The sequence below is a fragment of the Phascolarctos cinereus genome, unplaced genomic scaffold, assembly GCF_003287225.1.
Source record: "Phascolarctos cinereus isolate Bilbo 61053 unplaced genomic scaffold, phaCin_HiC Scaffold_5;HRSCAF=322, whole genome shotgun sequence".
Classification (NCBI taxonomy): domain Eukaryota; kingdom Metazoa; phylum Chordata; class Mammalia; order Diprotodontia; family Phascolarctidae; genus Phascolarctos; species Phascolarctos cinereus.
The window spans coordinates 277,821,744-277,848,762 of record NW_027555958.1 but is presented as its reverse complement, the minus strand read 5'-3'; the positions used below and the strand labels follow the sequence as shown (position 1 = coordinate 277,848,762).

Sequence of the window (27,019 nt, the reverse complement as noted above, 5' to 3'; positions counted from 1 at the left end):
TCTCTCTTCATCAAGACTTCAGACAGCTGCCCTTGGGCACATAGTTTCTGCTGATCATATTGCTCAGCTGGGCTTCTAAGGTCTGCTTTTGTCCATAGCTATCTCCCTTTGCTACTGTCAGGTGTCTCATTCCTCAAAGTTGCTTCCTCCCTCAAGTGATTGCTTCCCTGTATCTGTGTCTATTTAGAAGGTATTTCTCTGTTCCCTCTGCTAGATTGTCTCCTACTGGTCAAATAGCTCTGCTTCAAAGGGGGTGGGGAGAGAATAGAGGAACCTACCTCCTCTCTACAATAGTGAATACCTCTTTCAGGAGCCTGGTTCTTCTTCCACTTCATGCTCCCTGCTTTGAACTGCCTGTAGAGCTAATAACTCAATTTTTTTATGACCCTCAGAAGTAAGGACAGTTTTTTGCTCAGCCAATCAAGGGATTTATTTGAACCTCAGAAAGTTACAGCCACAATTTTACAGTTAGTTTTAACACCTCATGCATGGTCACATTAAAACTTCATCAACTATTATTAAATCCTATAACTGCATTATATACTAAGAAGTAGCCTGGGAACATACCTTCACAAGGTGCTGGGTGGCAAGGGTAAAAAGGTCTAGGGTTTTAAAGTTTGCCCATGGATCATCAAAAGTCTACTATGCTTTTAAATCCTTTTGGATTTACAATCAATTCTTAGTTATCTATTTTGTGATTCTCATAACATGTATTATAGGACCACAGGATCACAGGGGGAGATAAAGCCAGAAACTCTGTAGAATTCAGAGAAAGGAAAGATGAAGAGCTTACCATGAATCAGTCTGATCATGAAAGGCATTACGATATAGGGGAGATTACAGCTGGGCCTCTAAGGATGAGTAAGATTTATATCAGCTGGGGTTAGGGAGCAGTGTAGAAGAAAGAATTGTGAAAGACGAAGTGCAAAGGCAGAAAAGCTGAAGGCTCATCAATTAAGGGCCAGACTTTTCTTCTTCTTCTTCCAGAACTTCTACCACCATTTTACTAGGGCAAGAGTGACTCAGCTTTCCAGTATAAGCTACCACATTAAATTCCAGCTGAATCCCTTTCTACCAAAATAGAGGGGAAAACCTATTCCCTACCTCTTTTAGTTTGCCATAGTCCAGCGAAGGGTCCCACATTTCCTGCCAGCTCACACTTCTGAGACCATGGGCCATTGTCTCCTGAAATCAGACAATGCATGGTTTTAAAAGTTGAGACAACCTATGACAATCATTCATGTCATCCTAATTCAAACAGAAGTCAAACTCTGTTACTTAAAGCATTGAGTAGTCTTAATAAGCAGTCCAACAGATATCCTGATTACAACCATATGGTGTTAATGGGGTCAATAATAACAAAACTGGACATTCACATAGTTCTTTACAGTTTTAAAAGTTATACACACATACGTACACGTGTATGTGTATATATGTACATATATATAGCATATGCCTTCCCTGTGTGTATAGTATATGTATATATTTCTATATACTCTCTATATACTATATACATTTATTGTTATTAATGAGTCATTTCAGTAGTGTCAGTCTCTTCATGACCCCATTTATGGTTTTTTTGGCAAAGGTAGTGGGGTGGTTTGCCATTTCCTTCTCCAGCTCATTTTACAAATGAGGAAACTGAGGCAAATACAGTTAAGTGACTTGAGCAGGGTCACACAGCTAGTAAGTGTTTGAGGCCAGATTTGAACTCAGGTCTGAGAGGTGCTAATATTCAGCTCCTACTCAGTTTCTCCCACACCTAGTAACAACCTGATAAATGTTTGCAAAATTAAAATGAATTGAACTGAAGTGAATTACAGGAATAAAAAAATCTGTCATAAGTGATATCTCCTTTAATGAAGTGTCAACCTTGTTTAGGTATTTCCTTTGTTTTGGGAGTTTGGCTGCAAGGATTTTAATCTGGGTTATATATTACATCTTGGTTAAGCTAGGTGATTTTTACTACTTTACCTGTGAACCAGAGGAATGTGTTTTCTTTCACTGTGCTGTCAACTTTGTCCTTAATCCTGCCAACCAAGTTGTCCATCTCCTGTAAGCTTTCCCTGTACAGCCTTTGACCTGATAAGTCTGCTGACCAATGAGTCACAGTCAAGGGAACATGCATGTGAGTTAGTGCAAGGTACAGAAAGAAAGGTCGACCACTATCACTGAAACAGAAATGGGGAAAATAGTTAAATTTCAATTATCTGTATGAGGATTGTCCAGAGCCATTTATTTCAAATTCTATTACAATCTATCCACAATGCTCCTAGATTATCATCTTTCCCATCAAATACTACCCTTCCCCTAGCCCAATGAGTTTGTAAAGTTTTTATGAAAACCCTTCATAACCTGGGCCCTTTCTACATCTTTGGTCTTCTTACACCTTACTCCCTTCCACATACTCAGTGATCCAGAAAACAGTGGTCTTCTGGCTATTCCTTGAACAAGACAGATCCTCTACCAACTCTGGGACATTTTCACTGGTTACTCTCATGCCTGGAATTCTCTCTCTCCTCATCTCTACCTTATAGTTTCCCTGACTTCCTTCAAGTCTTGGCTAAAGTTCCACCTTCTGCAAAAAGTCTTTCCTAGTTTTCCCTGATGCCAGTGCCTTCCTCTGAGATTAACTCCAATTTATCCTGTACATAGCTATCTGAATGTTGTCCCCTTCCTTACCCAATAGACTGAACTCTTTGAAAGCATGGGCTGTTTTTGTCCTTTCTTTGTATTCTTAGTATTTAGCATAGTGCGTGGCAATAACAAGTGTTTTATAAATGCTGGTTGACTTGACTTATATGTGCTCAGGTAACTTAGAGTTATTTTAGCATGAGCTTGAGAAAAAAGCCACAGTTAAAGTCAGTCTGTTGGAAAAAAGTTTTATATGGTGTTATCTGCTATGCCACGTTGCCACTCATGATGTATTCTAATCTAAAGCACAATTTTAAAAAAATTATTTGAATGAGCTATTAATTTATATTATTGATAACCATACCTCCATCCTCCTTACCAGTAAAAATAAATGATTAAAGAAAATAAAATTTGAGAGCCAAGCATAACCACAATAGATCCTGTGATCTAATCCATTAGACTGAAGTAAATTTTTATTAGTGTGCCAAACTTCTATTACCAAAGGTTCTTATTTTTTAAAACTTTGATCTTAAAAAAACTGATTTTTCCCTTCTCACTGCATCCTGTTCTCCCCGCTCTGGCTCCCTCCAGTCCCTGCACTCAAGAATCCAGAAAGTTAAGAGCTGAAAATAACTCACCTGGCTAGAATGTGATACTATTTGAATAGAATGAAATTTGATGGGGATAAATGTAAAATCCTACACCTAAATTCAAAAAATCTACTTTAAAAGTGTAAGTGCTCCTATACCAAAGACTTGGAGATTTTAGTAGACTGCAGCCCAGGATGAGTACACAGTATAATATGAAAGCCAAAAAGATAACGTTATCCAAGGCTACATTCAGAAAGGTACGGGAACATCAAAGAGGTAAGAATAAATCTAGCAACACTCTTCAGTTCTGGGTTATTACTTTTTAAGAGCCACATAGACAAACTGCAATTTGTTCAGAAGAGGACAGCTACAATGGTGAGGGAAGAGGAGTACTAGATCCTTTGAAAAAAACAAGCAGTATTTAGCTGGGGGAAGAATTGGAGGGGAGATTAAGTGGGGATTAAGATAGCCATCTGAGTTATTGAGTAGAAACATCAGACTAGTTCTATTGGCCCCAGAGCAATGAGTAGAAGTTAGAAATAGTCAAATTTAAGCCTGCCTTAATGAAAATTTTCCTAATAGTTAGATCTCTCTAGAAAATAATGGGCTGGGGGGTGGAGCCAAGATAGCGGAGTAAAAGCAATGACTTGCTTGAGCTCTCCCTCAAACTCCTCCAAATACCTGTAAAAAATGGCTCTAAACAAATTCCAGAGCAGCAGAACCCACAAAAAGACAGAGTGAAACAAATTTCCAGCCCAAGACAACCTGAAAAGTTGGCAAGAAGGGTCTGTTGCACCAGGCTGGGAGAGGGGTGTGGTTTAGCATGGGCTACAGGCAAAGACCAGGCCTCATCGAACCTGGAGCAGGCCTCAGGGGACTGAATCATGGACAGCTGTGGCAGTTTCCAGACTTTTCAACCCACAAATGCCAAAGATAACTTAGAAGGGCAGTAGGAAAGATCTGTTGCACCTTGGTGAGAAAGGAGTTTGATCCCAGCCCCACTCCTGACACAGCCCCAGGGCAGTGACTGCTTCTGGAGCTCTCAGCCCACAGACAGTGGAGGGCTGATCAGGGGGGATTGCAGGGATCTCTTTGCTGGCACTGAGGCAGGATTCTGTTGCTTTGCACATGCTTGTCTCAGTTGTAGGTGGTGGTCCTGGGGCAATGAGAAGCATTGTGGTGGAGCTTGTGTTTACAATGCAGAAGGAAATCCTCCTCACAGTTTCAAGGTAGAAAAGAGTGCTTGTGGTCACTCATAGATCAGAGCACAGGCCAGGAAAGGAGTAAACACCTTGCCCTTGATCATATCACCTTGGAAGAACTGAAAATTTACAGGTCCCTAGAAGTATTTCTAAAGACAGCTGCACAAAACCCCCAAAGCTTGGGACAGTACATTCTCCACACTGGAAGCAGATTCCCTACCTTAACAAAGAGTTTAAAAGTCAAGTAATTGGCTGGGAACATGAGCAAACTAGGCAAAAAATGTCAGACCATAGAATCTTACTCTGGTGACAAAGAAGATCAAAACATACAACCAGAAGAAGACAACAAAGTCAAAGCTCCTACATCCAAAGCCTCCAAGAAAAATATGAATCAATCCCAGGCCATGGAAGAGCTCAAAAAGGATTTTGAGAAGCAAGTAAGAGAAGCAGAGGAAAAACTGGGAAGATAAATGAGAATGATGCCAGAAAATTATGAAAAATAAGTCAACAGCTTGCTAAAGGAGACCCAAAAAAATACTGAAGAAAATAATACCTTAAAAAAATAGCCTAACCCAAATGGCAAAAGAGGTCCAAAAAGCCAATGAGAAGAATGGCTTCAACAGCAGAATTGGTCAAATGGAAAAGGAAGTCCAAAAGCTCAATGAAGAAAATACTTCCTTAAAAATTAGAATGGAGCAAATGGAAGCTAGTGACTTTATGAGAAATCAAGGCATTGTAAAACAAAACCAAAAGAATGAAAAAATAGAAGACAATTGAAATATTTCATTGGAAAAACAACTGATCTGGAAAACAGATCCAGGAGAGAGAATTTAAAAATTATTGGACTACCTGAAAGTCATGATCAAAAAAAAAGCCTAGACATCATCTTTCAAGAAATTATCAAGGAAAATGCCCTGATATTCTAGAACCAGAGGGTAAAACAGAAATTGAAAGAATCCACCTATCACCTCCTGAAAGAGATCCCAAAGTGAAAACTACCAGGAATATTATAGCAAAATTCCAGAGTTCCCAGGTCAAGGAGAAAATATTGCAAGCTGCCGAAAAGAAACAATTCAAATATCTTGGAGCCACAATCAGGATAACACAAGATTTAGCAGCTTTTACAATAAGGGATTGGAGGGTTTAGAAGATGCTATTCTGGTGGGCAAAGGAGCTAAGATTACAACCAAGAATCACCTACCCAGCAAAACTGAGTATAATCCATGAGGGGAAAAAATTGATATTCAATGACATAGAGAAATTTCAAACATTCTTGAGAAAAAAACGGAGCTGAATAGAAAATCTGACTTTCAAATACAAGACTCAAGAGAAACATGAAAAGGTAAACAGGAAAGAGAAATCATAAGGGACTTATTAAAGTTAAACTGTTTACATTCCTACATGGAAAGATGACATCTGTAACACATGAGACCTTTCTCAGTATTAGGGGAGTTAGAGGGGGGAAATACATAGATAGATAGATAGATAGATAGATAGATAGATAGATAGATAGATAGATAGATAGATAGATAGATAAAGGGCACATGAGTTTAAGATGAAGGGATGATATCTAAAAAATAAAATTAAGGGGTGAAAGAGGATTATACTGGGAGAAGGACAAAGGGAGAGGGGAAGTGGGGGAAGGTGAGAGGGAATGAGTGAATCTTACTCTCACTGGATTTGGTTTAAGGAGGGAATAACATACACCTTCAATTGGGTATGGAAATCTATCTTATCCTACAGGAAAACAGGGGGAAAGGGATAAGAGAGAGGGGGAATGATAGAAGAGAGAGCAGATTGGAAGAGGGGGTAATCAGAAGCAAACACTTTTGAGGAGCGACAGGGTCAAAGGATAGAATAGAATAAACGGGAGGGAGGGGGATAGGATGAAGGGAAATATAGTTAGTTTTTCACAATGTGACTATTATGGAAGTGTTTTGCATGACTACACATGTATAATCTGTATTGAGTTGCTTGCCTTCTCAATGAGGGTGGGTGGGGAGGGAGAAAGGGAGAGAATTTGGGACCCAAAGTTTTAAAAACAAATGTTAAAAATTGTTTTTACATGCAATTTGGAAATCAGATATACAGGGAATGGGATATAGAATTCTATCTTACCCTACAGGAAAACAGAAGGGGAAGAGGGTAAGAGAAGGGGGGGATGATAGAAGGGAGGGCAGATTAGGGGAAGGGGTATTTAGAATGCATGCTGTCTTGGGGTGGGGGGAGGGGAGAGATAGGGAGAAAATTTGGAACTCAAAATCTTGTGGAAGTGAATATTGAAAACTAAAAATTAATTAAAAACTAGAAAATAATGGGCTGTCTTGAGAGGTGCTAGACCCATACTTCACTGGGAATCTTTAAGGAAAGACCAGATACACCCTTTGCGGGATGTAGTACAAAGTACTATCATTAAGATGGGCAATTCTGATTCTGCCTAGTACCTCTTTCCATGAAAAGCTACCACGTGGAGGTTTGAAAACCATGCTGAGAATTTCAATAATGTATTGGTCTGTGACATGTTTTGGATGGGGAAACACTGAGTTAGTTTAGTCCTTTGTTCTAGGTGGACCCATACATAAATCCCACCAGTTGTGTGACTTTTCTATGGCCTGCCCTATTTTGGGGAAGGCTCTATGGGAAAGTATGTGAAAAAAAAAAGGGACCATGGGTAATCACGAAAAAGTAGCCTACTTTGCCACCCAGTGGTTAAACAGATATCATGGCCACCATGGATATGGCTCAAGGAAATGGGGATAGGGGAGATGGATATGTGCTCTGGCACAGTGTTGCTTTGTTGGCTCAGTAGATAGGATGCCAGGCCTGGAGTTAGGAAGATTCTTCTTCCTGAGTTCATATCTGGCCTTAGATACTTACTGTGTGACCCTGGGCAAGCCATTTACCCCATTTGCCTCAGTTTCCTCATTTGTAAAATGAGCTGGAGAAGGAAATGGCAAACCACTTCAGCATCTTTGCCAAGAAAATCCAAATGAGGGGCAGCTAGGTGGTGCAGTGGATAGAGCACTGGCCCTGAAGTCAGGAGGACTTGAGTTCAAATCCAGCCTCAGACACATAATACTTACTAGCTATGTGACTCTGGGCAAGTCATTTAACCCCAACTATCTCACCAAAAACAAATAAACTAAAAGAAAAAAAAAAGAAAACCCCAAATGTGGTCAAGAAGAGTCTCACATGACTGAAACAACTGAACACCACAGTACTAAAAGACTCGCCCTTAAGGATGACAGAGCAATCCCTTCTTGGTCCTCAGAACTGGGGGGGGGGGGAGGACTACATTGAATATGACTGTCAACTGAGTCAGGAAAAGTCACCCATTCAGGTTATAAAAGGAGAAGAGAAAAGCCCTGTCTCTCTCCCTCTCTCTTTTGAGCATGTCTCTTGGGACTCTGACAATACTCCTTTGGATTTCTAGCTGGAGTGGAAGGACTAGGCCTCTAGTCCCCCAAGTACTTCTTGTGTTTTGCACTTCCTTCCCTAAGCACAGATGATGGAATAATGATCTAAAGAGAAGGACATTTCCATCCTTGACAGATGCCTCATGAGTTTGAGAGGTCAAGGAGTTCCTGAGTCTTAATTGCCCAGTGGGAGGTACTTCCTGAAACTACATTACTTCTCAAAGAATAAGATGCACTAAAAGTATGCTGCAGCCTGAAAAACTGAGAAAGCTGAAGCCATGTCTTAGCTTGCCCTGAGATACAGATTTGTGAGTTACACAAATAACACAGGTCAGAGGTGAAAGTAAAATATCTGTTCAACAGTCCCACGAAGTGCCTCTACCATTTGGGGAAATTATAAGGAGAGTGACAGGTTATTGAGGATGTTTCAAGTAACTGTTAATGTGTACTTGTAAGTCCTTTATATTTTAAGCACTTCTTTTCTGGTGGAGAAATAAATGGCTGCCTAATAAACAACATCTAGTTTGTACACTGACTACTTTTTCTAGGAAGGACCTTGTTAATCCTTAATAACAGAGATCCTAGATGTAAACCATACCTAAGCATTGTTGTAGAGATTTTCCCTACAAATCACTGTCGGGGCAAAGAACTAGATGGATGATTAAAAAAAAAAAAACTCTTTTGGGGCCAGGATTTTCCTGGGTATGAATCTAAGCCTACCCCAGTCTAAAACCAGAGCCTTTTGTAAAGGAAGGCCCCTAGGCCATGGGTAACACAAGGCCACAGGCCATGAGTAACATTTGTTTAAAATTTCATTAATTTTTTTATATCATCTTCATTTCTTCATATATTCCTTCTTCCTTAAACTCAGTAAGTCTTCCTTTGTACAAAAAAACTTTAAGAAGAAAAAGTTAAAAAAGTAGTTCAGCAAAACCAACCAACAAATCAGCTAAATCTGCCAGTATATAAAATATTCTATACCCATTGTCTTCTACAAAGAAGGAAGGATGGTGCATTTTTTAGATACTTTTCTCTGGGCCGACCAATGGCCATTATAATTACACAGCATTTAGACGTGAGATTTTTGTGGTCATCATATATATTTGATTCTGTTTACATCACTGTGTATCCATTCATAGAAGACTTTCCCTCTTCATCTGAATTCTTTATGTCTGGGAATCTCAGAGGTCATTCCACGGTTGAAGCTAAGATGGCAGAGTAAAGGAAGCAGACAAGCTCTCCCAATATTCTTTTCCAAACAATTTTAAAATAACTCATCAAATCAATTTTCTGGAGTGGGAAAGCCAAAAAAAGGTCGAGGTGAGACATTTTTCCAGCCCAAGAAAACTTAGGAGGTCATGAGGAGAGATCTGTGACACAAGCCCAGAGCCCTCATGGCAACACCAGTTGTGGGTCTTGAGATAGCAATAGCTGCAGCAGCTTTGGTTGTTCTCAAGCTAGAAACAGTAAAGGAATCAGGCAACTGGTCAGAAAGAGATTAATGGGAATCCTTGTTCTAGTGCTGGATGTAGAACACATGGTTATTTGGCAGCTCCATTACCTATACCCAATTACGGGTCTCAGTTCCAAGTCAGAGAGGAGCATCTGCAGTCACAAGGGAGCAGATCCCTCAGAAGGGATCAGGGGCCTTGAGGGGCAGTAAGAATTGTGATACCAAGGGATCAGGGGTCCTTCCTGATGACCACAGCTCAGACCAGGAGAGCAGTGACCACACCTCTCCCTAGATCTCACCACTTTAGAAGTACCAAAAACTTTCAAACTCCCAAAACTAGCTCTGAAAACAGCAGTACAAAAAACCTGAAGTTTGTGATAATGCCTCTCCCCAGTCTCCAACCCAGGAACAGAGTTCAATTTTAACATAAAGTTCAAAGTGAAGAAATAGGCTGGGAAAATGAGCAAACAACAACAACAAAAAGAATTTGATGATAACATACGTAAAAAGCTACTATGATAACAAGAAAGATCAAGACACAAACTCAGAAAATGACAATGATGTCAAAATAGTTACAAGCAAAGCCTCAAAGGCAAAAAAAAAAGTGAATTGCACACAAGCCCAACAAAAATTCCTGAAAGAGCTAAAAGTGATTTTATAACTCAAATAAAAGTAGTAGAGGAAAAATGGGGGGGGGGAGATATGAACAACACAGAAAATTATGAAAAAAACAATTAATATCTTGATAAAAGAGACACAAAAAATACTGAAGAAATTAACACCTTAAACAACAGAATTGGTCAGATGGTAAAAGGTATAAAATGTCACTGATAATTTCTTAAAAATTGGAATCGGGCCCTGGAGTCAGGAGGACCTGAGTTCAAATCCTGTCTCAGACTAGACAATTGATACTTACTAGCTGTGTGACCCTGGGCAAGTCACTTAACCCCCACTGCAGAGCCAAAAAAAAAAAATTAGAATTGGGCAAGTGGAAACTGGTGACTCCGTGAAATATCAAGAAACAATAAAACAAAGTCAAAAGAATGAAAAAAAAGAAGAAAAATGTGAAATATCTTATCAGAAGGACAGCTGACCTGGAAAACAGATAAAGAAGAGATAATTTAAGAATTATTGGACTACCCAAAAGCCATGATCAAAGAAAGAGCCTAGACATCATATTTAAAGAAATTACAAAGGAAAACTGTCCTGTCAATAGAAATGGAAAGAATCTACTAATCACCTCCTGAAAAAGATACTGAAATGAAAACTCCCAAAAATATTATAGTCAAATTCAAGAGCTCCCAGGCCAAAGACTTCAAGCAGTCAGAAATAAACCATTCAAATATTATGGAGCCACAGTCAGGATTACACAAGATTTCACAGTTGCCACATTAAAGAAGCAGAGGGCTTGGAGTATGATATTCCAAAAGACAGGAGTTAGGATTTACAACCAAGAATAACCTACCCTGCAAAACTGAGTACAATCCTTTGGGGGGAGGGGGGAGGAGAGATGGATATTTAATAAAATAGAGGAATTTCAACCATTCCTGATGAAAAGATCTGAAATGAATGGAAAATATGACTTTCAAATATAAGACTCTAGAGAAGCATATAAAGATAAACATGAAAGAGAAATCAGAAGGGACTTAATAAGGTTTATTCTTATATGGGAAGATGATATATATAACTCCTAAGAACTATATCATTCTTAGGGCAGTTAGAAGGACTCTACATAGAGTGTACAGGAATGAGTCAATTATGTTGGAATGATCTCAAAAAAATGGAGTGAGAAAGAGATGCACTGGGAGAAGGGAAAATGGAGAGGAAGAATGAGATAAATTACCTTACATAAAAAGATGCACATAAGGAAAAGCTTTTACAGTAGAGAGGAAAATGGTGAGGGGATTGGCAATGCTTGAACCTCACTCTCATCTGAATTGATTCAAAGATCACACACAAACACATGTGTATACACATATATATGTATGTACATATTCGCGCATACATACACACATACATACATTCAACTAGGTATAGAAATCTTATCCAATAGAGAAGTAAGATGGGAAGAGGATAAGAAAAGGGGAGGTGATAAAAGGTAGGAGATTAAGGGAGGCAGTGGTCAGAAGCAAAACAGACTTTTGAGGAGGAACAGGATAAAAAGAGAGGGAAAGATAAACAGAAGAAAAGGATGGAGAGAAATGCTCAGTTGGTATTCATAACTGTGAGTATGAATGGGATGAACTCACCCATAAAACAGAAGTGGATAGCAGAATGGATTAGAAACCAGAATCCAACAATATATCATTTAAAAGAAAAACACTTGAAACAGAGACACACACAAAGTTAAAATAAAGGGCTGCGACAGAATCTATTATACTTCAGCTGAAGTAAAAAAGGCAGGGGTAGCAATCATGATCTCAGAGAAAGCAAAAGCAAAAATAGATCTAATTAAAAGGTATAAGGAGGGAAACCATATCTTGCTAAAAGGCACCATAGACAATAAATAATATCAATATGAAATATACATGCATCAAACAGCCTAGCATCTAAATTCTTAAAGGAAAAGTTAAATGAGTTACAGGAGGAAATAGCCAGTAAAACCATACTGGGCAGGAGGTTGGGGGGAACCTCAGCTTTCCCTTTTCAAAGCTATATAAATCCAACCATAAAATAAATAGAAAGAAGTTAAAGAAATGAATAGAATTTCAGAAAAGTTAGGTATGATAGACTTCTGGAGAAAACTGAATGGGAATAGAAAAGAGCATATCTTTTTCTCAGCTGTACATGATACCTTCACAAAAACTGATCATATATTAGGGCATAAAAACCTCACAAACAAATGTAGAAAAGCAGAAATATTAAATACACCCTTTCAGACCATAATACAATAGAGATTACATTTAATAAAGGGCCATGAAAGCATAGGTTAAAAATAAGCTAATCCTAAAGAATGAGGCCAAAGAACATAGAAACAATCAATAATTTGATTTTTTAAATGACGATAATGAGATAACATACCAAAATTTGTGGGAAGCAGCCAAATGATTACTTAGGGGGAAATTTATATCTATAAATGCATACCACACATCAATAAAAGAGAAAAAAAAAGCAAATCAATAAAAGGCCTAAAAAAAAGAACAAAATTTAAAATCTCAATTAAAAAACAATGAAAATACTAAAAATCAAAGGGGAAATTAATAAAATTGAAAATTTTTTTATTTAAAAATTAAACTTAGCTGGTTTTATGGAAAAAAAAACAATAAAGTAGATAAACCATTGCAAAATTTGATTTAAAAAAAAGAAAGAAAGAAGAGACTCTCAGAGTGGGCAGGGATCTCATGGGTCTCTGATTAGGCATCCTTAAAGGCAGAGATTGTCTTTTGCCTCTTTTTCGTATCCTCAGCACTTAGCACGGTGCTGGCATATGGTCAATGCTTAATAAATAGTTTATTGACTAACTGAAAAAGAATTCTTTATATCTGTCATTTCTTGTAGCACAATAATAATCCCTCAGTTCCTCATTTGTAAAATGATCTGAAGAAGGAAATGGCAAACCATTCCAGTATATTTGCCAAAAAAAACCCCAAATGGGGTCAATAAGAGTCAGACATGACTGAAATGACTGAACGACAACAATAACATCCTATTAAATTCACAAACTACAACTCTGTTCATCATTCCCCTGTTGATACTACCTCTTACTGTTATCACTATCTTTATAACTTTGGGCAACTCTCTCCCTCTCCCTGGGCTTCTGCTTTTTTATCTGTAAAAACAGGATAATACTTACAATACCTACCTCATAGAGGTGCTATGAGGAAAGCACTTGAAAAATCTTAAGGTGCTAAATGGGATGACCAAAGTTTAAAGTTGGAAGAGACCTCACAGTTCACTTCATCTAACCTCCTCATTTGAAGAAATTAAAGCCAAAAAAGGTAAATAACTTTGCCAAGATCACAAGGGAAGTACACGGCAAAGATGGGATTCAAACCCAGGTTCTTGATTCTCAATTGCAACATTCTTGCTGCCTCTCTTAAGTTCAAATAGCAATTATAGTCTTGTTACACAATTTACATTAGTGAAATTTAACACAAAATTGTCTCCAACTCCCCTTTCTATTCTGGAGAAGCTCTCTCTTATAATTATTTTAGTTATGAAGGCAGTCAAGTCTTTTCTCTCTAACCTCATGCCAAATGGCTCTTCTCAGAGCTGCTCACACCTCACTTCAACTTCCCTGGACTGTACCTACAGGATCTTTATGACTAAACTTTTCTCTTTCGTGGACACTAGTCCACAAGAAATGCTCAAGAGGAGCAATTGTATAATCAAAAGCAAACATTTCTGAGGAGGGACAGGGTCAAAAGAGAGAACAGAATAAATGGGGGGTAGGATAGGATGAAGGGAAATATACTTAGTTTTTCACAACAGGACGACTATGGAAGCATTTTACATGACTATACATCTATAGCCTGTATTGAGATGCTTGCCTTTTCAATGAGGGTGGGTGGGGAGGGAGAAGAGAGAAAATTTGTAACCCAAAGTTTTAAAAACATATGTTAAAAATAAAGAAAAAAATTTAATTTTAAAATTTTTTAAAAATATAAAAGAGCAGCAATTCTACCTTCTCTGACTTAGTCCCTCATGCTTCTGCCTACAGTTTCTCTGATAAATTTTTATTAGTGTCTTTTATCATCAGTCCCCAGATTGCTACCCTTCCCTCCCCAGGTACCACTGGGGCTTCCCATTTCCTGTGCTGTGTCACCTCTCAGAAAGCTATCTCTTCCAGCCACATAGTTTCTGACCTCTTCTCTTATCTTAGTATAAACATAAATAGGAGTATGTCTAAAATCGATTGACATTTTTATTAATGTGATACAAGTAAACTGGGGGAAGGACAGGAAAAGAACATTTTCAGACCACATGTGTTTTGTGGAAGAAAGATTCTAGCTATGCAAAAAGAGATTGTATAATGAGCCATCCACATACATAGGAAGAAAAAAAGCAGGTTATCCTGAATGAAACTAGTATTGACTATTTTTGTTTTGGCCTTCTGGCTTTTTACAAATCTAGATCAGGCAGAGAATGTGGCCTTAGCTAGGTGACAAGACAGGTAGAACGGACACTCATCTGCTTTCCCATGGTGTGTTTAATATCTTCCCAACTGGCGATTGTCTGGCCAGGTGAACTTATCCCACTTGCGGCACTTCATTTACCTGGATACAGTAGGAGATCTCTTCACACCCTAAAAAACTGGGCACCAGGTGAGCAAAAAAGACACTTTTCCGTGAAGTTTATCTTTTTGTCATTGCTCCTTTGTTCTGTAGGTCCATCCCTGCAAAATTTAGGGAGGTCTTCAGCCTATGTCCTACAGGAAATGCCTCACTTTGTGCAACAGAAGTTTATCCAAAAAGCTGCATCTTAAATGTGTTTTGTAAGAACTAAATCACATTTTGAAGTCACTTTAGAAGCAAAGTGGGTGATACCACCCCTCGCAGGCGCTAGAATGATCCAGGAGGGTAGTGGTAGCCTTCGGGTGCAATTGGGGGGTTGAATAAAAATAAGGGGGTGGTGGAAGCATAAGGAAAGAAGATAAGAAAATTCTGAAAAATCATTCGTACATGTTTCATCTGTTTTGTAACAGAGTTAAAGTCGTAGTGATTATATTAAACCTACAAAATGCAAGTTATAACGGATCAGTGGTCAAGTGTACAGACAGGTTTTAAGAAGCAAGTGTTGGCAGGCCAGGGGTGCCCATTGTCAGGAAGTCCAGCATGCATCAGCAGAAATGTGTGCACATAATGACTTGTATACAATACAATACTATATAGTTACATGACATAATTTGCATCATCAAAATTTCAATGCAGGAAAACTCCACAAATTTACAATAAATTATTCAATGTAAGATGCATCATTTAAAATATATATATATGTACATATATATGTATATATGTACATATATATACATATATACACATGTATATATATACATAATATTTTTTTGAAATGACACAAATTAAAAAAAACATTTAAGGGGAGCCAAGATGGTGGAGTGAAAAGGTATTCAATCTCACTCTCCCCTATCAACCTCTGAAAACCCAGAAAATATCAGCCCAGAAAAAAAAAAAACCTGGAACACCTGAACTAGAAGAAAGACAAGGAGCAGCAGTGCAGTAGCCCAGCAAACGGTCTCCCAGTGCCTCAGCAAAAACAAGGGGCCCCAGGCGGACAAGAACCCTGTGGCATTCGTCTGAAAGGAGGTGAAGAAAACAACCTAAAGGCTTCCTAAAGCCCGCCTTGCTGATTCCAACCCAACACCAGGTGAGCTGTAGGAGCCCTGAAGCATCCAATTGTGAAGAAATCCTGAAGCCCAGGTGGTAGAGCAGCAAACACCAACACCTGGACCTCCGAGTGCCTCAGTGAGGGTGGGGGAACCGGTGGAAACCAGCTCAGAAAACCACCAGAAGTCTGGGCAATCCAACCCAAAGGAATCTCCCAGTGCGTTAGCAGAAACGAGGGAGACAACACTGCAGGGGGCCCCAGGCAGACAAACATCCTGCAGCACCATCTAAAAGGAGCTGAAGAAAGCTAAAGGAAAGGAAAAGCAGGCAACCTAGAATTGCCTGAAAGTTCCAGCCTTGCTGATTCCAGCCCAACACAAGGTAAGCTGCCAGAACCCTACAGCTTCCAATTCCCAGCATAAGAGGCCCCAGAACCAAAGCCAGTGACCAAGACCTAGGCTCCCAACACAAGAAGCTTGGGTCAGTACCCTCTGTTCCCCAGCAGGAGAGCTCAATCTCTTTAAAGGCCAGGGAATAAAGAAACACCATGAGTAAAAAGAAACGTACAATAGACTCATATTATGAGAAGAGTGAAGATCAAGACAGAAATTCTGAAGAGGACAACATTGTCAACAAACCCACATCTGCAACAACAAAAGGGAATATGAACTGGTCTGAAGCCCAAAAAGCCTTCTTAGAAGAGCTCAAGAAGGATTTTAATAGTCAAATGAGAGAGGTAAAAGAGTCCTTCAAAAATACAATTGGCCAGTTGGAAAAAAAATACACTGAAGAAAACAAGTCCCTAAAAAACACAATTGGCCAATTGAAGAAGGAAGGACAAAAACTAACAGAAGAGTACACTGAAGAAAACAAGTCCCTAAAAAACACAATTGGCCAGTTGAAGAAGGAAGTACAAAATCTAACAGAAGAGTATGCTGAAGGAAACAAGTCCCTAAAAAACACAATTGGCCAGTTGAAGAAGGAAGTACAAAAACTAACAGAAGAAAACAATCTGTTAAAAACTAGAATTGGACAAATGGAAACTAATGTCTCTATGAGAGAGCAAGAATCAGTCAAACAGAAACAAAAAAATGAAAAAATCGATGAAAATGTAAAATACCTCATCAGTAAAACAACCGACCTGGAAAATCGACTCAGGAGAGACAATTTAAAAATTATTGGACTACCTGAAAATCATGATGAAAAAAAGAGCCTGGACAGTATCTTTCAGGAAATCATAAAGGAAAACTGCCCAGAAGTCCTAGAACCAGAAGGGAAAATAACCATAGAAAGAATCCACCGATCACCACCTGAAAGAGATCCCAAATTGACAACGCCAAGAAATATAATAGCAAAATTCCAAAATTACCAGATGAAAGAGAAGGTGCTGCAAGCAGCCAGAAAGAAAGAATTTAAATATCATGGAACCACAGTCAGGATTACACAGGACCTTGCAGCTTCTACATTAAAAGACCGCAGGGCATGGAACATGATATTCCGTAAGGCAAAGGAGCTTGGAATGCAGCCAAGGATCAATTACCCAGCAAAAATGAGCATCATTTTTCAAGGGAGGAGGTGGATATTCAACGAAATAGGAGACTTCCAAACTTTCCTGATAAAAAGACCAGAGCTCAACAAAAAATTTGATCTTCAAGTACAGGACTCAAGAAGGACTTAAAAAGGTAAATGGGACAGAAGGATACAATATGTTGTTAATAAGGGGGGGGCTGTTTAAACCCCTACAAGGGAATATGAGACTTGCAACCCTTGAGAACTGTATTGTTATTACACCTTGTTAAAGGAGTATACATAAAGAGGGTGGATATTAGTTGACTTTGATGTAATGATAAAAAAAAATCTAATCAAGTGGGTTAAATGGATCCAAATAAGTGGATCAATCTATCTTAGAAAAGTACTGAGAAAGGAGGAGGCAGACAAGGGTAAATTACATTACAGGAAAAGACACAAAATCCTATTACAGCAGAGGGAAAGGGGAGCATTGTTTGAACCTTACTCTCATCAGATTAGGCTCAAGAAGGGCATAATATAATCAGTTAGGTATAGAAATCTAACTTGCCCTATAGGCAGTAGGAGGGAAAAGGGGAAAGAAAAGGGAGGGGGAAAGAAAAGGGAGGGGGAAAGAAGGGAGGGAAGCAGCAGTAAGACTAAAGGGGAAGAAAAGGGAAAGGGATAATAAAAGGGGAAGGGACTGAAGGAGGCGTGGTCAAAAGCAAAACACTAGTGAAGGGAGAAAGGAAAAAGGAGAAAGAAAAGCATAAATGGGGGAAAGGATGGAGAAAAAGACACAGATAGTAATCATAACTGTGAATGTGAATGGGATGAACTCTCCCATAAAACAGAAATGGATTGCAGAATGGATTAAAAACCATAATCCTACAATATGTTGTTTACAGGAAACACATTTGAAAAAGAGTGACACATACAGGGTAAAGGTAAAAGGCTGGAGCAGAATATATTATGCTCAGCTGAAGTAAAAAAGCAGGGGTAGCAATCCTGATCTCAGACAAAGCAAAAGCAAAAATAGATCTAATCAAAAGAGATAAGGAAGGAAACTACATCCTGCTAAAAGGCACCATAGACAATGAAGTAATATCATTACTAAATATATATGCACCAAATGGTATAGCATCCAAATTCTTACAGGAGAAGTTCAGGGAGTTACAGGAAGAAATAGACAGCAAAACTATACTAGTGGGGGACCTGAACCTCCCCTCTCGCACTAGATAAGTCTAACCACAAAATAAACAAGAAAGAAGTTAAGGAGGTGAATAGAACATTAGAAAAGTTAGGTATGATAGACCTCTGGAGAAAACTGAATGGGGATAGAAAGGAATATACTTTTTTCTCATCAGTACATGGCACATACACAAAAATTGACCATGTACTAGGGCATAAAAACCTCACAATCCAATGCAGAAAGGCAGAAATATTAAATGCATCCTTTTCAGATCATGATGCAATAAAAATTATATGTAATAAAGGGCCATGGAAAGATAGACTAAAAAATAATTGGAAACTAAATAATCTAATCCTAAAAAATGACTGGGTCAAACAACAAATCATAGAAACAATCAATAATTTCATTCAAGAGAATGACAATAATGAGACAACATACCAAAACCTATGGGATGCAGCAAAGCAGTTCTTAGGGGAAGTTTTATATCTCTAAATGCTTACATAAATAAAATAGAAAAAGAGGAGATTAATGAATTGGGCATACAACTAAAAAAACTAGAAAAAGAACAAATTAAAAATCCTCAACTAAACACCAAATTAGAAATATTGAAAACCAAAGGAAAAATTAATAAAATTGAAATTAAGAAAACTATTGAACTAATAAATAAAACTAAGAGCTGGTTTTATGAAAAAACAATAAAAGATAAGCCTTTGGTTAATTTAATTAAAAAAAGAAAGAAGAAAACCAAATTACTAGTATCAAGAATGAAAAGGGGAAGCTACCACCAAGGAAGAGGAAATTAAAACAATAATTAGGAATTATTTTGCCCAACTATATGCCAACAAATTTGACAATCTTAGTGAAATGGATACATATTTACAAAAATATAAATTGCCCAGATTAACCGAAGAGGAAGTAAAATACTTAAATAACCCCATCTCAGAAAAAGAAATTGAACAAGCCATTGATGAACTCCCTAGGAAAAAATCTCCAGGGCCAGATGGATTTACATGCGAATTCTATCAAACATTTAAAGAACAATTAATTCCAATACTATATATACTATTTGGGAAAATAGGTGAAGAAGAAGTCTTACCAAATTCTTTTTATGATACAAATATGGTGTTGATACCTAAACCAGGAAGAGTCAAAATAGAGAAAGAAAATTATAGACCAATTTCTCTAATGAATATAGATGCAAAAATTTTAAACAAAATATTAGCAAGTAGATTACAGCAACTTATCACAAGAATAATACACTATGACCAGGTAGGATTTATACCAGGAATGCAGGGTTGGTTCAATATTAGGAAAACTATCAGCATCATTGAGCATATCAACAACAAAACCAACAGAAACCACATGATCATCTCAATAGATGCAGAAAAAGCTTTTGATAAAATACAACACCCATTCCTATTAAAAACACTAGAAAGCATAGGTATAAATGGAGTCTTTCTTAAAATAATAAACAGCATATATCTAAAACCTTCAGCAAGCATTATATGTAATGGGGACAGGCTAGAAGCACTTCCAATAAGATCGGGGATGAAACAAGGATGTCCATTATCACCACTGTTATTCAATATTGTACTGGAAACATTAGCTTTAGCAATAAGAGAAGAAAAAGAAATTGAAGGCATTAGAATAGGCAAAGAAGAAACAAAGCTATCACTCTTTGCAGATGACATGATGATATACTTAGAGAATCCTAGAGAATCAAGTAAAAAACTACTGTTGCAGGCTATAAAATAAACCCACATAAATCATCAGCATTTCTATATATTACCAACAAAGCCCAACAGCAAGAGATAGAAAGAGAAATCCCATTTAAACTTACTGTAGACATTATAAAATATTTAGGAGTCTACCTCCTGAAACAAACCCAGGAACTCTATGAACACAATTACAAAACACTTTTCACACAAATAAAATCAGATCTAAATAATTGGAAAAACATCAGTTGCTCATGGGTAGGCCAGCTAATATAATAAAAATGACAATCCTACCTAAGCTAATTTACTTATTCAGTGCCATACCAAAAAAAAAAATTATTTTATAGAGTTAGAAAAAAAATAACAAGATTCATTTGGAAAAACAAAAGGTCCAGAATATCAAAGGAACTAATGAAAAGAAATGCAGGGGAAGGTGGCCTAGCAATTCCAGATCTTAAATTGTATTATAAAGCAGCAATCATCAAAACTGCTTGGTACTGGCTAAGAAATAGGGAGGTGGATCAGTGGAATAGGTTAAATATGCAAGACACAGTAGTCAATGACTATAGTAATCTATTATTTGATAAACCCAAAGACCCCTGCTTCTGGGATAAGAACCCACTCTTTGAAAAAAACTGCTGGGAAAACTGGAAAAGAGTATGGCAGAAACTAGGCATAGACCCAAATCTCACACCAATAATAAAGTCAAAATGGGTTCAGGACTTAGATATAAAGGCTGATACCATAAGTAAACTGGGAGAACAAGGAATAGTTTACCTATCAGATCTATGGAGAACAGAAGAATTCATGACCAAACAGGAGATAGAGAACATTATGAAAAGCAAAATGGATAATTTTGATTACATTAAATTGAAAAGTTTTTGCACAAACAAAGCCAATGCAACTAAGATTAGAAGGAAGGTAGAAAATTGGGAAAGAATTTTTACAACCAGTCTCTCTGATAAAGGCCTCATTTCTAAAATATATAGAGAATTAAGACAAATTTATAAGAACACAAGCCATTCCCCAATTGATAAATGGTCAAAGGATATGAACAGACAGTTCTCAGATGAAGAAATTAAAGCCATCTATAGTCATATGAAAAAATGCTCTAAATCATTATTGATTAGAGAAATGCAAATCAAAACAACTCTGAGGTACCACATCACACCTATCAGATTGGCCAACATGGCAAAACAGGAAAATGATAAATATTGGAGAGGATGTGGGAAAATTGGAACGCTAATACATTGTTGGTGGAGTTGTGAAATGATCCAACCATTTTGGAGAACTATTTGGAACTATGTCCAAAGGGCTACAAAAATGTATGTACCCTTTGATCCAGCAATAGCACTTCTAGGGCTATATCATACCAAAGAGATCAAACAAATGGGAAAAGGATCCATATGTACAAAAATATACATAGCAGCTCTTTTTGTGGTGGCAAAGAATTGGAAATTGAGAGGATGCCCATCAATTGGGTAATGGCTGAGCAAGTTGTGGTATATGAATGTAATGGAATACTATTGTGCTATAAGAAATGATGAACAGGCTGACTTCAGAAAAACCTGGAAAGACTTATATGGTCTGATGCTGAGTGAAGTGAGCAGAACCAAGAGGACTTAGTACACAATAACAGCCACGTTATGCAATGACTAAGATTGTTAAACTGAACATTTCTCAGCATTATGAGAATCTAAGACATTTCCAGAGGCCTCAGGATGGATAATGCTGTTCACATTCAAAGAAAGAACTATGGAAGTTGAATTGCTATCACTTATTTTTACTTTCTGTTGAGTTTGGTTGCATCTCTCCGATGGTTCCTCGTATTGGTTTCAATTTTTACTTACAACTTCACTAATGTGAAAATATGTTTCATGGGTATGTAAATGTAAAGCCTATATCAGATTGTGTGCCATCTTGGGGAGGGTGGGGGGGGAAGAAAAGGGAGGAAAATTTTCAACTCAAAAGCATATGGAAAAAATAAAAAAAATTTTAAAAAAAACAACATATAAGTGTTAAGGAAAATCGATTTCCAAGGGAGGCACTGAGTAATTATTTTTAAAGGGGGTAGTAGGCAAAATAAGCTTGGGGAACCTCTGCCCTAGAAGCACAATGAGATAATGGATAGAGAGCCAGCCTCAGAATCAGGAAGACCCAGGTTCAAGTCTGGACTCTGATGCATATTAATTGTATGACTTTGGGCAAAGTCACTTAATACATTGGCACCAGACAAGTCTCTAAAATGGTAAGCTACAAATTAATTCTCTGATGGAGACACTCTCTAGTCAGGACTCATTTTGTCCTTTTGTATGGTAAATTATCATTCCCAATATATCTGGGAACTCAATTCCAGCTAGAACATTCTGTGATTCTAAATAAACATTTTCATGTATTTACTTAAAGTAGTATTGGGATATACAATTCATTTATATGATCTAATTCAGATTGAGGTGAGCAGAACTTGGAGAATAATTTTTACAATGATGTTATAGAGAAAACAACTTTAAAAGACTTTAGAACTCCAGTTAATGTAATAAACCATGAATCTAGAAAACTGAAAATGAAACACATCATTCAATTTCTGCCTGAGAGGTGATGGACTTACAATCTGGAAGGAGATATGCACTCTTGATTATGGCTAACGTAGGAATTTGCTTTGCTACACTATGTGTTTGTTGTGAGGATCTTAGTTTTTTGAGGGTTTCTATTGTTTAGTGAGGGGGGAGTAGGGACAGTGGAAAAGAAAGATAAAAAATCCTTTTATAAATCCAATTTCATTTTATTCTCAGTTCTTAGTGATCTCTCTTCCTTTCTCCCTCCTCTCCCCATTGAAAAGGCAGGGATGCTTTTTTTTTTTAAAAGGACTTTAAAAGGAGGTTTACCTCTCTAAGCCTCAGTTTTCTCATCTTTAAAATGAAGATGATGTTATCTAATTTGCCTATTTAGAAAGCAAGAAAGGAATTATAAAGATTAAGCAGATAGTTCTGGAAAGCAATTGAAACTATACCAGAAATGTCATTAAACTGTTCAAATCCTTTAATACAAAAATCCCATGACTAGGCATGTTCCTCCAAAGAAGTCAAAGACGGAAAGGTCCCATACGTACCCAAATACTAATAACAGCACTTTTTGTAGTAGCAAACAACAATAAAACCTGGAAACAAAGTGGATGTCTATATGTTGGGGAATGATTAAATAATCTATGGAAATATTGCACCACAAGAGAGAATATAAGGAATTCAAGGAATATAAGAAGACTTGTTTGAACTGATGCAGAGGGGAGGAAATGGTACCAGTAGAACAATATACACAATGATAACAATAGTGCAAATTAAAATAACACTAAAAGACAATGGAATTAAATGGCAATGATCCTCCTTGGTCCAAATTGGCAGAAGATGAAGCATACTTCTCTCTTTTACTGGTTGGGGGACTACAGGGCAAGATGTTTTATATACACTGAGTTGTACTAGCTGTGATTTTGCATCATTGTTTTTGTTACAAAAAAGGTTTTATTGCTGGGGTGCTGTGTTGGGCAATGACTGTTGTGTAAAAAACAAAAGATATCATCGAAAAAATTAAAAGAAAAACTGTGTAGAAAACTTGTCAAGTCTGTTTTAGAAGGATTCCTGTTCAGGTTTGGGTTGGACTAGCTGTTCTCTAAGGTTCCTTCCAATTGTGAGATTTTGTAATTTTGTGCTTCAATATTGAATAACTACAAAAGTTCACAAGTTCTTTTTTAAGGTCTAATTTTTTTGCTCTAATTTAAGCCTCTTGTTTTATATTAAGTAAAACTAGAGAATAGTTGGTCTCCATTCATCTTCTCATTCTGAAGTTCTTAACCTGAGATCTGTGAACTTTAAAACATATTTTGATAACATATAACAATGTAATTGGCTCCCTTTGTAATCCTATGTATTTTATTTTAAGCACTTGAAAACATGATTCTGAGACTGAATCCATAGATTTCACCAGACTGCCAAAGGAGTCCATGAAACAAAGAAGGTTAAGAACCCCTGATCTAATTAGAGCTTCAAATGTGGTACTGTATTATATCACAGAAAACTAGAAAAGATCTTGGAAGTCATATAGTCTAATACTCTCATTTTTATGAATGAGGAAAGTGATGTGCAGACTCAAACCCATGTCTTCAAATCTAGCCCTCTCTCCACTGTACCACACTGTCTCTTGAAGATCATAATGAAATTATGACTCAGCCTTTCTCTTCTTCAGGGTGAATAATGAGCACTTTATAAAAGAAGGCTCCCTAGACCAATGAGGGCCCTCCTTAGGTCATGGCAGAACCTGTAAGGTCACAAGATATTGACAAGTTGGGAAGGATAGTGACATAAAGTAAAGGGGTAATTGAGAGCTAGGTGCTAGAGGGATGCCATTTTACTGGCACAGAGTCCTTGAGCAAGGAAACTTGGAAAATACTGACATGACATGTAAAACCCCAGACCAGGATATCCTATTCTGAGAAGATACTTCCCCAAATCCATTTTGCAACCAGAGAGAGGGCAAGCCCAGAGAAAATTAATGCAGTCTTTCAGAAATAGGAGCCAAGTTGGTAGTTGCCTCCCCTGTATGATTCAAAACTCTATAAAAATCCCTTCCCCTCCCCGAAAATATGAGTATCATAGGATTTAGAGCTACAGGGAACATTATAGACTACCTAGTCCAATAGGATGAGTTTACAGATGGAGAAACTGAGACCCAAAGAGGCTAAATAATATAATTAAGTGATACAGATTTAAGTAGCAGATCTGGGTACATGTCTTTTAGCCCCAAATTCAATGTCCTTTCCTCTACAATAATCTGCCTCCATCTTCTCCATGAATATCAGATATTCCTACCAATATAGGTATTCCTTTGTCTTGGAACAGTAAAGTAGACCATTATCTTGAGAATGCCCTTGCTAAAATACATGTGACCCATCATTAAAAAACAGGAAAATAGATGGAGGTAGGTTTCACAACCATGGCTATAGGGAAAGTTCTTAAAGAAACAAAAGATAGGGAAGGTCACAAAAGATAAAATAGATAACTTCAATTATATGCCATTAGAAAAACATTGCATGAACAAGACAAAGGTGGCTAGGATAAGAACAGGGACTGTTAATTGGGAGAAAGATCTTGGCATCAAATATCTCAGACAAGAATGCATAAACTATATGGGGAATTGTTAATGAAGAGCAGGGAGTTTTCCAATTCCTTTGCCTCAACAAAAGCCAAGGTGAATGACTGAAGAAGGTGTGGCCAGTACTTGAAAGGGTAATTTGTAATTGAGGGAAGCCAGGTTTCAATGGTAGTTAGAAGATGCAAGGAATAGGAGAGAAAAAAATTTAGGATCTCCCATATGTATGTGTTCCCTTCTCTCCTTTGACACTTGCCAACACTCTGGTCATCACCTCATCACCTAGACTATCGCAATAGCCTATTTGTTGGTCTCTGTCATAATTTTTTCCCTACTCCAGTCCATCCTTCACTCAGCTGCTAAAGTGATCTTCCTAAAGCAAAGGTCTAACCATGTCACTACAGACCCCACCCCCAACCCTATCCCATTCAATAAACTCTAATGTCTTCCTGTCACCTCCAGGATCAAAGATTAAATCCTTTTATGTTCAAAGCCCTTCATAACCTTTCCCCGCCCCCACATACACACATACACATTTTCTGTCTTCTTATACCTTATACTCCCCATGTTCTTTGTGATACAGTGACACTGGTCTCCATGCTGACCCTCACACAAGAAACCCTGTCTCTTGACTCTGGGCATTTTCACTAGCTGTTTCCCATGCCTGGAATTCTCTCCCTTCTTATCTCCACGAGCTCCTGACTTCCCTGGCTTCCTTTAAGTTTCAGCTAAAATCCTACTTTCTACAAGAAACTTTTATTGATCTCTCTTAATTCTAGTGCCTTCCCTCTATTAATTATTTCCAATTTATCCTATATATAGCTTGTTTGTACACTTGTTTGTATGTTGTTTCCCCCATTAGATTTGAGCTGCTTGAGGCCACAGGCTAATCTCTACAGATGAGCACAGTACATGGTAGGTACTTAATAAATGATTATTGACTGACTGATTAAAACCTTGGAAATCCCACTGCTGGACATATATCCCATGAGGGTCAAAAACAGAAAGAAAAGTCCTATATATACCAAAATACTCATAGCAAATCATGGCTATCAGAGAACTGAAAAGAAAGTACGTACCATTAATTGGGAAATGGCTGAACAAATTTTGGTACATGAATGTAGTGGAATATTATTCAGTCATAATAGACAACAAATATAAAGAATTCAGAGAAACATAGGATGACTTATATGAACTGATGCAGAACCAGGAAAACATTTTGAAAAACAAAAGATCTGGAATATTAAGGGAAATGATGAAAAGAAGTAGGGTTGAAAACGAAATAGCACTTTCAGACCTCAAACTACACTATAAAGCAGTAACCCAGCCATCAAAATGATCTAGTATTAGTTTAAAAATATAGAGAGAAATCAATGGAACAGAATAGACAAGAGAATCAGAAACAATGGAAATTAATAATCCAATATTTGATCAAGTAGAAAATACAAACTACTTAGGAAGAAACAACTTATTTGATAAAAATTGCTCAGACAACTAGAAAGCAGTTTGACAAAAGTTAGACTTAGACCAACACATCACACAGCATTTCATAATATATTCTAAATGGACACACCACCTTAATATTAAAGATCATACTACAAAAAAATTGGAAGAGAAACAGATCATATATCTCTCACAGCTGTGTGGAGCAGATGGATTGTCAGCCAAACAAGAGAAAGAAGCAATTAAAAAAAGAAAATTGATAACGTTGATTACATGAAATTGAAAATCTTATGCATGGACAACATTAATGCATCTAGCATAAGAAGGAAAGTGGTCAAATGGGAAAAAAAGTTTTTCTATCAGATTTCTCCTAAAAGGGTATCCAAAATTTGTAAACAATTTATAAATACATAATAAGACTAATAGCTATTCCCCAATGGATAAA

General features: G+C 37.4%; 1 protein-coding gene across 1 annotated transcript in view; it reads right to left on the bottom strand.

Moving 5' to 3' along the window:
- The window catches only part of ARSG (arylsulfatase G), a 184,245-nt gene that overhangs the window by 23,733 nt on the left and 133,493 nt on the right, over positions 1-27,019 (bottom strand). The window contains 2 exon segments of the mRNA XM_021000918.2: positions 1,105-1,185; positions 1,975-2,171. Coding sequence (XP_020856577.2) covers positions 1,105-1,185; positions 1,975-2,171 — 278 coding nt within the window.